Below are 12,382 nucleotides of genomic sequence, written 5' to 3'. Positions count from 1 at the left end.
GCATTTTACTTATTTTTAGATACATATTGTAATAGTAACATATTAAATCTTGAACATTGATGAGCCTTTAGTTTGAGCTTGCTTTGAAAACTTGATTAAATATGGGTATCTGAAACAATAATAAGTTAACTGAAATACATAATTTTAAAAAATATTATTTTTAACATTTTTGTAAATTGTCGAGCTGAAAAATAATTATAATATTTTACGTAGTCAGTATCGAGTATCGACAAAAACTATACTCAGCTTTAAACTCATGGTAGAGCTTCTGAATCGCTCAATCGATTTTGCTGAAATTTGATATGGAGATACTTTGAGACCCGAGAAAGGACAGTCCATATTTTTAAGTCAATTTGCTTAAATGTCACAATTATTATTATTAAATCTACATTTTTTTTGGGATACATCAAATGAACGCTTTTGAACTTACATTTAGATCAGAATTGATTCAAACACAATTCAGAGTAAATATTTAAATAACCAACAATATACCTAATATTGTACCCTTGGTAGGTTCTTTCCATATACTTACATTATCATATCTTCGTCGGGACTTTTATACAATATAAATATGCGGGCTTCATCTAAGTCAGAGGTTCACAAACTTATTTTGTATACCTCCCACTTTAAGAGCAAATTATATTTTAGCGCCCCCATTGTTTCAATTTAAAATGCATCCTGATGAAATAAATCATCCCCCAAGCCTCTACACAACGCACCCATTTTTTCGGGTCATTTCGGGTCCAACACACCCTTCAGATCTTCAGCGCCCACAATGGGGCGTTATCGCCCACTTTGGGAAAAGCTGTTCTAAGTGAATAATAAATTGAAGTAAGTAATAAAATAATTTTATTAAGTAAGTACTTACTTCAAGTTATTAACAATATACAATTTAATAAAATGTTATATTTACTTCTCTTTGTAACCAGGTGGCAAAGATACTTGCGCATTTGTGGCGAATGCCATGATCAGGACCAAAAAAATTAGTATTGTGTTGATAAACTTCATGCTGCTGAAATAGAAAAAAGTAAAAACACGTAACTACATAGGTACTCTATAAGTTATTATGTGAATTAGAAAAAGACATCGAAAAGTTAATTTAAATAATAATTATTGCTGTATCGATCACCATAAAAGCGCCATCTGTCAAAACCTGCTGATACTATTATTGTAGATGGTGCGTTGTCACACTAAAATCAACATACTTCAGTACTGTTGGAATAGATGGCGCTTGCTTTGTAATTGTAATAAAACCAACATGCCATAAACCAATGTAGTGTATTCATAGATGGCGATTATGTTTTTATATGAAATGTTTTTAAAATAATAATTGTAAAATTATCTTACTCTAGCAGCTTACTCTTCTTCTCTTAGCGAAATGTACAATTAAATGACACTCTTGTATGCTAGCTTGCTTGTATTTATATTCAATTTAAGGTAAAGTCCCGATGAAGAAATAATAGGGAAATAACCTACCAAGGGAACAATATTATTATTATTTTAAATAAATAAATTATTTGATGAAATAAGGGGGCAAACGAGCAAACTGGTCACCTGATGGAAAGCAACTTCCGTCGCCCATTTACACTCGCAGCATCAGAAAAGCTGCAGGTGCGTTGCCGGCCTTTTAAGAGGGAATAGGGTAATAGGGGAGGGTAGGGATGGGAAGGGAAGGGAATAGGGTAGGGGATTGGGCCTCCGGTAAACTCACTCACTCGGCGTGAAACAGCGCAAGCGCTGTTTCACGCCGGTTTTCTGTGAGAACGTGGTATTTCTCCGGTCGAGCCGGCCCATTCGTGCCGAAGCATGGCTCTCCCACGTAAAAATTAGGTATATTGTTGGTTATTTTTTACCAACTTTGTATTTTGTTTGAATCAATTCTGATCTACATGTAAACGTATTTACTAATAACTGATCTAAATGTAAACGTATTTACTAATACGTAACTGATCTAAATGTAAACGTATTTACTAATAACTGATCTAAATGTAAAGTCATTCGGTGTGTCCCAAATGAATGAAGCTTATTGTATTTCTCTGTTGTGTATTTTATTTTCATAATAATTATTGTGACATTTAAGTTAATTGACTTAATTACAAATATGGACCGTCCTTTCGCGGGTCTCAAAGTTTTTTTTGTAACAATTAAAATAGGTTCATCAAACTAAACGTACCTAAAGAGGTATCTACTAGACAGGACAGACAAACAAACGGGAAGACAGTTGCTTTGTCATTTATTTAAAAAACTTACGTACAAACTGCGGATAAGCTGATAATATTTTTATGTTTTATTAACTTACATTACTTATTATATCGGAGAAATTAATTCATATAATATATATTCTTTTCAAAACGACTATAATAACCTAAAATTGCTTCTTATAAACAAAAGCTCCTGACTTCTCCCAAGTGTTCCCGAATGGAGACACGGTTTTGGAGACACCAGCATTGACGTCCAGCGAGGAAGTCGGTGTTCTGAACACGTTGGCACTAGCCATGGCGGAGTACTCGGTTCTCTTCGCGATGTCCACATGCTGGACACCAATGGACGCTCCAAGTTTTTGGCTGCAATAAAAGATGTTCATAATTATTATTATTTTATTATCATAAGTACCTAAATACTTTTTATCTAATAATTAACTTTGCTTAGATTGTTTTTTTATGAGCAGCATCAGAAGAGCTGCAGGTGCGTTGCCGGCTTTTTAAGAGGGAATAGGGTAATAGGGGAGGGTAGGGAAGGAAATACGGGAGGGTAGGGAAGGTAAAAGTGTAGGGGATTGGGCCTCCGGTAAACTCACTCACTCGGCGAAACACAGCGCAAGCGCTGTTTCACGCCGGTTTTCTGTGAGCTCGTGGTATTTCTCCGGTCGAGCGGACCCATTCGTGCCGAAGCATGGCTCTCCTACGTCAAAAATTTAAGTTAATATTTTTGTTAGTTAATGTTTAAAAACATTTCTGATGCTACAGCTACGGGTGCCCAATTTGCTAGTGACTACGCCCTACGGGGTCATCAGCTATAGATTTTGGTAACTTTACTTCATACATACTTCGACGACTCAATTTGCCTAAAAAGCTGTAAAGAAACTATATGTAGTTACTGTATGTTCTTACGCATTGATAAGCTGCCTATATTACTATTTCCGTCCACCATAATACCTAATTAGTACCTAATTACCTACTAGTTATCATCGGGCCAGTTGCAACATTTTAGGTAACAGTTGTTCAATTTTCACGTTTGTAACCTAGGAATTCAACCTTAGTTTTGGCCCAACATGAAGCTTAGCTTAGATCGTAATAGATTACCTCCTAAAATCTGTGTAGATTACGAAATAATTTGAATGTACCATCGAGGAAATTTATTCCTAGGCAGTTTACGGACCTACGTGTCATGTGGTCGGCTTATGTCACTTCAATGTTAGCTGTGATCGGTCTGATAGGTTTGATCCTAGATCTAAGGGTCAATTCAGACGCAACGAGGCGAGGCGAGGCGCGTCGGGGTATAAATTTGTATGGATTTGACAGATTTCAATAAATTGCGTGAGATGTCTTGCGTCTGTCAAATCCATATTAGAAATGCATCTACGCGTCGCGTTGCGGTCTGAATCAAGTATCAACCTTAGCCCTTTGATTATATGGTCCGACATCTGCCTAGGAATCAACTTCTCTGATAGTACAAGACTACTAGAACTTACTTGTAATTATAATCAACTCCGCCACCGACTTTGTCAAATGTGGGTATAGCTGGGTGGTTGGGAAAAGTCCTGGTGGCGAAGGCGTTGGCAGACAGATCGTGGCCGTTATTCCTCATCAGGTTGATCTGACCAGCTGCCGTAGCTTGCTTACCGAAGTCGGCAATGTGGGTCCCAGTTACGGAGACGCTGTGGCCTTTGCTAGAAGAAAAAAAATTGGTACATGAGGTCACCGAACTAAGTTTATCGTAAGGGCCTGTATTCACTTCGATTAGTGCGAGTGCATGTGATTAGTGATTCGTGATTAGTAAAAAATAAAGGGCTTGCACTAATCAGTCGTTCTCCACACTTGCTTTCTCCTAATTGGTAATCACCTGCACTTATCACCAATCAAAGATTCACAGGCCATAAAATGGAAACATATCTAAAAGCGGCTTTAGGGCACGGGCATAAACTGTTGGTTGCAAAATTAGTAACTAAGTACAAGTTTACTATTTGTGACGCTAGCAGGCGCGGACCTCGCAGCCTGAAGTTTTGGAGGGGGTCACACAAAAAAAAAACGCTGTTATAGGATAACTAGAAATTTCCTTTTATTATTTTTGACTGTAGATTTGGGGGGTCATGTCCCTTGTGATCCCCCCCCCCCCCCTTCGGACTGCGCCTGGACGCTAGTTCGTAGCATCGTAGCACCTTCATTGTGTAATGTGCACGTTCCCTATACCTATAGCTTTATTAGCAACATTTATGAATCGAATGTTTTTGTATTTATTATAGAATTTATTTTAATCTAAATTTGAATAAACTGAAACGGGGTATAGTACGTAATTACGTTACAATCAATAACATAAACTTAGAAAAAAAAACTTACGCATTATCCAAGGCTAATCCTCCAGTGGCAGAATGAAAATTACCGTTTTTGGAGTTTTGCAGGCTGCCTATTGCGCTTAATGTATTATTGTCGCCACTGGCGATTGGTAATTTTCCCCAAGCTTTTCCTGATCCATCGGGATTTTGGCTTATACCACCGTCCATCCTTGCCTCGCGGTTTCACTTGAAAAAAAAAAAGTCAATTTTTTTAAATAAACGAATACTATTTTCGATTTTCAAAAATCGGTGCGTGAAAAAAATTAACATGTACCGTAGGTAGTTACCTAATCAAACTGAACGATTTCAAACATAAAATGAGTGTGTAATGAGAGTATACTCGGTTTTATAGTCTTGGTGAGGTTCTTCCCCGTAATTCACCGGAGCTAGAAACTGCTGGATATGTAGGTAAGTACTGAATATAATCAGCTGGCTACATGCCTAGTAGTCGTATTATTTAGTATTTCGTGGTTTAGGATTGTTGTGGCTTAATATTATAAGCCACATTGTAGTATAAGTAGTTTACTTTAGAACCCAGCTTGTTTCCCAACTTGTTGTTAGATGAGCTTTTCTTTCACCGTTGATTGGTTAGCCGTTAAAATAATCTTTAAAGGTTAGGCAATCAAAAGCAATAGCAAATGTTTAACAGACTCCTGCTAAAACACAGTAGTCTAGGCTTTTGACATACAATTCGATATACAGGGTTTAACAAAACGAATTGGTGATAATACTTTAGGGTGTGTATGTGTCCCCCATATAGAGTTCGCTGTAAAAGTAGCAGAAATAGTAACTTTTTTTCACCTTTGGAATTATTCATGACGCGGGGACGCTTGCCCATACAAATCACAAAAAAATTCTGTTTCAGCGCTGCTACTTTCACAGTGAACTCTAAACAAGAGAGTACTTTAGAGGTGTGTATGGGATCCACCCTAAAGTACTATCGCTTAGTTTTGTTACACCTTGATGTCATGATGTCACTTCCAGTGCTTATCATCTCCACAATAAAACCCCCGCGCCTGTGAGTTGTGACTCACAAGTCACAATATGAACGTCCTATTAAGGAGTGAGCACACTGAGACGGGCCGTGCCGGGGCTCATCGCAAAAATCCGCCTCCATACAATTTGTATGGAAGCGGAAATCCGCTGCGCCTCGACACAGTGTGCGATACGCGCATCCGCTTCCATACAAATTGTATGGAGGCGGATTTTTGCGATGAGCCCCGGCACGCTGAGCCCCGGGACGGCCCGTCTCAGTGTGCTCACTCCTTTATGCTATCATCAGATACTTACCCACTTTAAAATCCTGCATAATAGCCGACCATATTGGCCTTTGAAGTTCTAATTCCTACTCCAATATCCGTACTAATATTATAAATACGAAAGTGTGTCTGTCTGTCTGTTTGTTACCTCTTCACGCCCAACAGCGGCTGAACCGATTATGCTTAAATTTAGCATAGTTACTTTGAGTCTCGGAAAAGGGCACGGAAACTTTGAAAAGTATCCTATGTCCGTGCGGGAACCGTAAATGTTTCCGGGATGAATCCGCTGAAAAATCAAAATCGCTTTACCTAGCGTGAATGTTTTTGGTTAGCTAAACAGCGTTTAGAACAGCGGTAGGCAACAGGCGGACCTCGGACCGCGAAGTATTGTATTTTAAACCAAGTACTAATTAATACATAGATAAGGTACACGCAATATCTTTATTAATTAAAATAATATTCTTAAGCTACATAGGAGAAGTGTGTGTTTTTCTGGACCTCGTAAAAAATTTCCCACAGTATCCGCACCCCACCTAAAAGTACTTGCCGACCCCTGGTTTAGAACCTAAAACCCTTGCATAATATCTATCGCAGTGGTCGCTAACAGCGTATCGCAAAGAGCAACCGGCCGGGCTAACCCAAATCCATACATTTTGGGGAAATGGATCCGCGCCGGACATGTAACATGCTTCAATCACAGTACGGGAGTGTATTTACTCTGTATATGGGCGGCGCGGGTCCGTTGTCGCACGGCACGGCTTTTGAATGACGACTTTTTGGTGTCCATATTACGTAGCAGCTTTTAAGAGGGAAGGGGTTATTAAATGAAATAATACAATAAAGGTATTCAATACGTAAGCTTTACCGCGCCAGTATGCAATAGGCATAGCATTTTTCATCAACTTATGCAATTGTAATTCGCATATTATGTCTAGTATTTAGGGCCGGAAAAGAGATTTGAAATTAAAAAAGCTGTGCATTTTATGTGTAGCCAGATATATAATGGTGCCTTCTCACGGCGCGTATTATCGCAAGCCGCGCCGCGCCCGCTTGAGCCACGCGCCGTGTGAAGGGGTGGCTCGGGCTGGCTCGAGCAGGCGCGTTTAATATCACGCGCAAGCTCGCGCCACGCGCCCTAAGAAAGTGGTGGCGTGGTTACGTTCTCACGGCGCGTGCTACCACGAGCCGCGCCGGGCCCGCTCGAGCTACGCGCCGTGTGAAGGGGTGGTGCGGCGCGGCTCGTGCAGGCGCGTCCCGATCCGATTAAAGTCGGTAACTTCAAAGGCGCGGCTTGAGCAAACAGGCGAGCACGAGCCACCCCTTCTCACGGCGCGTGATATCACAAGCCGCGCCACGCTGACAAAAATTCAAGTAAAATGAAACTTTATTAACACGATAATAGATATCATTTTGCTCTAAGTCACTACGTTAAATAAGTAAATTTTAATGAAATGCAACTTTATTCACTAGGCAACTAGTTTGCATTTCAATCTATGCTGCTAATTTTATTATATTAAGTTTAATTCCTTTATTTTGATAACATCTGTTATCAAATAAATGATAGTATGTAGCCGCCAAGCAGCGGCATCTGCCGACAAAATTTTAATTAATCATAATTGAAGACGAGAGTGCAAGACCACTCTTGCACTCTCGTCTTCAATTATGAGACCAATTTAAATTGTCTCTTATTATCCAGGCTATAAAGAATTGCACATTGCTCGGTCAATTAAGAATTTTTACAATAAATATAAAATCTTCAACGTACAATTTTATATCGTCTCGAACAAAACAATGGAGACAGGGCATCACTGCACAGCATAGTCAACATAATATATGAGCATTGCATTTGGCGAGCGCCCAAATTTACTGGCTGATGCTAAAGGCTATAGCAACATGCTATATCTATACTACATACTCATTTACCTCCCATTTAAGTTACTCTTTGTTTCTTGAGTTCCCGTTTGTTTAACTTTAATACATTTTACGTTAAAAGTTTGAATAGCTTTTATTCACTTATATTAAGCTACAAGCGTATATTTTTAACCGACTTCCAAAAAGGAGGTTATATTATTTTCGGCTGTGGATATTAGTTTCTTGTTATTTAAATTGTGATCTACTAAAATTATATTTATTATGTAATTGGTATGTAATGTTGTAGTTTACAAATGCATCCGTATCTAACTATATTCGTCGCAGATTGTCCATGATTGTAAATTTTGCAGCTTCGCAATCATCGTGGCCATCATGGTTATCCAATAATGTCCTAGTTATGGTTGTGGAAAACATTAAAAACTTTCGAAACCCGGGTTCTTTATTTATTAAATTTTTTAATTAACTCTTTATTAAATTGAGGGTTAATCATAATTAAATGTCTCTGAGTACGGCAGTAAGAGAAATTTAATGACTAGATGACGCCCGCAACTCCGTTCCATCAAAACTCCGTACATTTTTTCGAAATAAGTATCCTATGCCCTTTCCCGGGACTCCCCTATACGACATTTCAGCAAAATCGGTTCAGCGGTTTGGGCGTGAAGAGGTATCACACAGACAGACACACTTTCGCATTTATAATAATAACACAGGTCAACAATAAATTTGGTGCCTGAAAACCAAAAGCTGTTTCTGTAAGAACTTTGTGCCCCGATCACATGTTTCTAAGAAATTTTCTTTCTATCAGCTCAGGTTTTTAAGATATTTCATTCCAAAGTTTCAAGAATCTAGAATTTTAGTCTATTTCAGAATCGCTTTACAACTATTGAAATAATTTATTTTCATGAATTTTGCTAAAATATGTTTAGTAAATATACACAATATCTATTATTTAGATCTCAATTTAAATTGCATATTATATTTTTTTATTAAAAGAGAGTTGTAAACTAAACTTTCTTTTTTCATACAAAAATTGTTACTCCACGTAGTATGAGCTAGGTAAAGCATTTTGAAAACCGTCATAATATTGGGGAAATTAGTCATAACTCATTGAAACAAGTTACATTCTCAATAAGAAGTGTCTCCCTCTGGCATACATATTACAAAACTAATAAAAATGAATACTTTCAACAGCAATGTGATTCTGAAATGGGCTAAAATGCGAGATTTTTGAAACTTTGGAATGAAATATCTTAAAAATTTGAGCTGCTAGAAAGAAAGCTTCATAGAAACATATATCGTGCACACAAAACTCTTATAGGAACTGCTAATAGTTTGCACAGGATACAAATTTTTTTCGATTTTGTTGACCTGTGATAATTATCCAGGAGTCAGGACAACTTTAGTTTATTGAAGAATTTGACATAAAGTTCAAAATCAAAATATTTATTAAATTAAAGGTTAAATATCAAAATCTTTAGTAATCTCTCTGATTTTTCGCTTGACCTGAATTGAGAATGTACACTTTAATCAAGGGGTTTACAATGCAAACTTTGATTGACTTCACATACCTCCGGCTTAAAAGCTAATCCGCTTTTTCTATCGCCATCGGCTTAAAGTTCCGTAGCGAGGAAAATTTTTATCCAAAAATACTTTGACCGTTTGAATTTCTAATGGTATTTTATTTCCTAGGGATATGGATTAACTTAATGACGAAATATCGAAAATTCTGGGGCCGTACCACGAAACGTGGGAGAGCTATGCTTCGGCATGAATGGGCCGGCTCGACCGGATAAATACCACGTTCTCACAGAAAACCGGCGTGAAACAACGCTTGCGCTGTGTTTCGCCGAGTGAGTGAGTTTACCGGTGGCCCAATCCCCTAACCCCTACCCTATTCCCTTCCCTACCCTCAACTATTCCCTTCCCTTCCCTTCCCTACCCTCCCCTATTACCATATTCCCTCTTAAAAGGCCGGCAACGCACTTGCAGCTCTTCTGATGCTGCGAGTGTCCATGGGCGACGGAAGTTGCTTTCCATCAGGTGACCCGTTTGCTCGTTTGCCCCCTTATTTCATAAAAAAAAAAACGGTTTTGAGACTCAAACAATCGGACGAGAATGCCACGTCCTGCTCTAACACTGTCATTTCACGTTTGTTAGAGTAGGACGCAACATTCTCGTACGATTGTTTGAGTCTCAAAACCGTTTCGTGGTACGGACCCTGATTCTGTAACTGTTTTAGAATATAACTGGAATATATTGTACCATAAAATATTCAGTGTCCATTCCCGGGAATCAAAGTATGAACCGAATTACATCAGAATTGAATCAGCAAAATATTAAGCATGACATAATTTTAACGAAATAAAAACGACTTCAAATATTATTATTTACTAGCTGTTGCCCGCGACTTCGTCCGCATTAACATAGTATAATAACAAAGATGGATAGTCCGCTAACAAATATAAAAAAGTAAAATATAACCTCCTCCTTTTTGGAAGTCGGTTAAAAAGTAGGCTAAGTTACACCTTACCACATCAGCTATCTACCAAGAAGAGTCCCGGCAAAATAGCTCCAGCTGTTTCAGAGATTAGCCGGAACAAACAGACAGACAGACAGACAGACATACAGACAAAAATTGTAAAAAATGTTGTTTTGGTGTATGTAGCGTATATAGATTCATATGCATGTAGTAAAAAACTGTTCTTTCAATATTACAAACAGACACTCCAATTTTATTTATATGTATAGATGTATAGATTTTCTTATCATGGGACCACCTTTGAAATGTCCTCTTTCGAACAACGTCGGCCCAACATAAAAAAAACCTTATAAATCGTCCCCTTATCTCAGTCGGTTAAAAATAGCAAACAGAGAAACAGATAATCAGACATAAATTATCACATTCATTTTAATAAGCATGTTGTGAGAACAAAACAAACGTTTTTATTTAGTACCTACAGATTTTTGTAGAAGCGAGCGTAGAGTGTTCTCTAGGAAATAAATCGTTGCTTTTAAAAGTAAAACACCTCCGGTAGAACAGGCAATATATTACAACTAGTTTAGCGTTAAAACTGCCGTGAATCATCAGCAAAAATGACAAATATTTCAGACACATTACCAGAATAAAGGGGGGAAACCTTGAAACCATGGTATGGCAAACAGTAAACAATAAAAGAGTCTTTATTTCGCTTAAAGAAACTTACACGCTAATCTTACGCAAACTCTGATCTCCACACTAGGATTCCCTGTGTCGTGGAGACCAGTCTCTTCCATCATGCACTGCAACTCATGGTAACTGGCAAGATTGAGGGGGAAAAGACCGCGTCCGGCCGCTGTCTCATGCGCTGGTCTGATCAAATCCGCACCACACTTGAGTCGAATGTTTACGGCGCTTTTCGAGTAGCCGATAATAGGAATAACTGGCGTAACACTATATTTTAAGACATTGAATAGCTTTTATCGCGGGCTTTGCGCGCTGCGACCGAATCAAGAATCAAGAAAAAATAAACCTAACCGGCTAACACCCTCAACTCCGACCATAACAGCGGTGTGGTGTTGGAAGCCGTGCGTCGTTTGAGGTCGTTTTCAGTTCGGCAGACTTCGGCACGGTGTTTGTGTGCGTGCTACTAGACGTATGCGTGTAGACTAGCTGTTGCTAGTCCCCGAGTGCCACACGTATTTTTATGTCCTTACCGTGTATCATGTATGCGACCTATCCATTTTGGCCCATGATTGGCCAATGGGTACCTACAAGTGAAAACGTGTCAAAAAAGATGCATATCTACTTATATTGACTGTGCACGCTCGCGCTATAGTCGCATAGATCCTATCGATAGGTATACTATGGCTCTATCAGGCTTCAATGAAGGAGGGGTTAAAATCCGACCAATATTTTAGTCGCTACTAGGGCACATACTGTTTGTAACTAAGTATATTAGCTACCTACTTTTCTAGATGACGTCCGTTACCCGTAACATTCGTTGCGCCAAAATTCGTTCATCGCGGGGGAACCGCACATTTTTCCGGGATAAAGTATCATATGTCCTTTCCCAGGACTCAAAGTATCTCCATGCTCCATGCCCAGCAAATTCGGAACGTAAAGAGGTAACAGACAGACAGACAAACTTTCACATTTATAATATTAGTATGGAAGTATGTTATACACAAACTGCATACAAACTTACAAAATTATTGCTCTTTCTTGCGCCGTAGTCGGTAAAATTTATTTTATCCATTTCCTGAACATTAGAATATGATATAGCAGCATATCGTCTAGCAATTTCGTTCGATTCAGCTCACGCCGCCGAGTGATAAAAGACTTTATCATAAACGTTCGCCATTAGAGCTTATTTCGCTGGCAAAATATTAAAACTGAATAACTCTCGTAAAGTAGACTTTGGTTAAAGCCGCGTTACGCGACACGACCGCGCGATAGAAAGTCGTGTCGTGGTCGGTATGTGCAAGGTTTTGGTCGCTAATTGCTTGGGTTGTTGTTCTTAAGTCTTATTTTTAGGGTTCCGTACCCAAAGGGTATAAATGGGACCCTATTACTGAGACTTCGATGTCTGATTGAATCTGCACAGATTGTGTTACATATCTGTTGCCGCTATAACAACAAATACTGAAATTAAAGTTAATATTTACAACAAACGTGATTTTTTTGGTTTTTTTGCTCTTTATCCATACCTAATGTTGGGCA

At 38.6% G+C, this 12,382-nt stretch overlaps 2 protein-coding genes across 4 annotated transcripts in view; both read right to left on the bottom strand.

The window, feature by feature from the left end:
• The window catches only part of LOC121727921 (myb protein), a 525,795-nt gene that overhangs the window by 165,629 nt on the left and 347,784 nt on the right, over nucleotides 1-12,382 (bottom strand). The gene's annotated exons all lie outside the window — the stretch shown is intronic.
• LOC121727924 (defense protein 3-like) lies at nucleotides 4-4,855 on the bottom strand. 3 transcript variants are annotated; one of them, XR_006035745.1, is made up of 6 exons: nucleotides 4,827-4,855; nucleotides 4,557-4,738; nucleotides 3,692-3,889; nucleotides 2,366-2,564; nucleotides 914-1,009; nucleotides 4-109 (listed from the first exon to the last, which is right to left on the bottom strand). XR_006035745.1 is itself a non-coding variant. In XM_042115988.1 (5 exons), the coding sequence occupies exons 2-4, from the start codon at nucleotides 4,718-4,720 to the stop codon at nucleotides 2,366-2,368; spliced, it is 561 nt and encodes a 186-aa protein (XP_041971922.1). In that variant the 5' UTR covers nucleotides 4,721-4,738; nucleotides 4,827-4,855; the 3' UTR covers nucleotides 5-109. The 3 variants fall into 3 exon arrangements, 2 of the variants coding, with proteins under 2 accessions (XP_041971922.1, XP_041971923.1); XM_042115988.1 differs by lacking the exon at nucleotides 914-1,009 and having other exon boundaries at nucleotides 5-109; XM_042115989.1 differs by lacking the exon at nucleotides 4-109 and having other exon boundaries at nucleotides 877-1,009.

This window comes from Aricia agestis, chromosome 6 (assembly GCF_905147365.1).
Source record: "Aricia agestis chromosome 6, ilAriAges1.1, whole genome shotgun sequence".
NCBI classification, from domain to species: Eukaryota; Metazoa; Arthropoda; class Insecta; order Lepidoptera; family Lycaenidae; genus Aricia; species Aricia agestis.
This window is presented reverse-complemented; position numbering and strand designations above follow the sequence as displayed.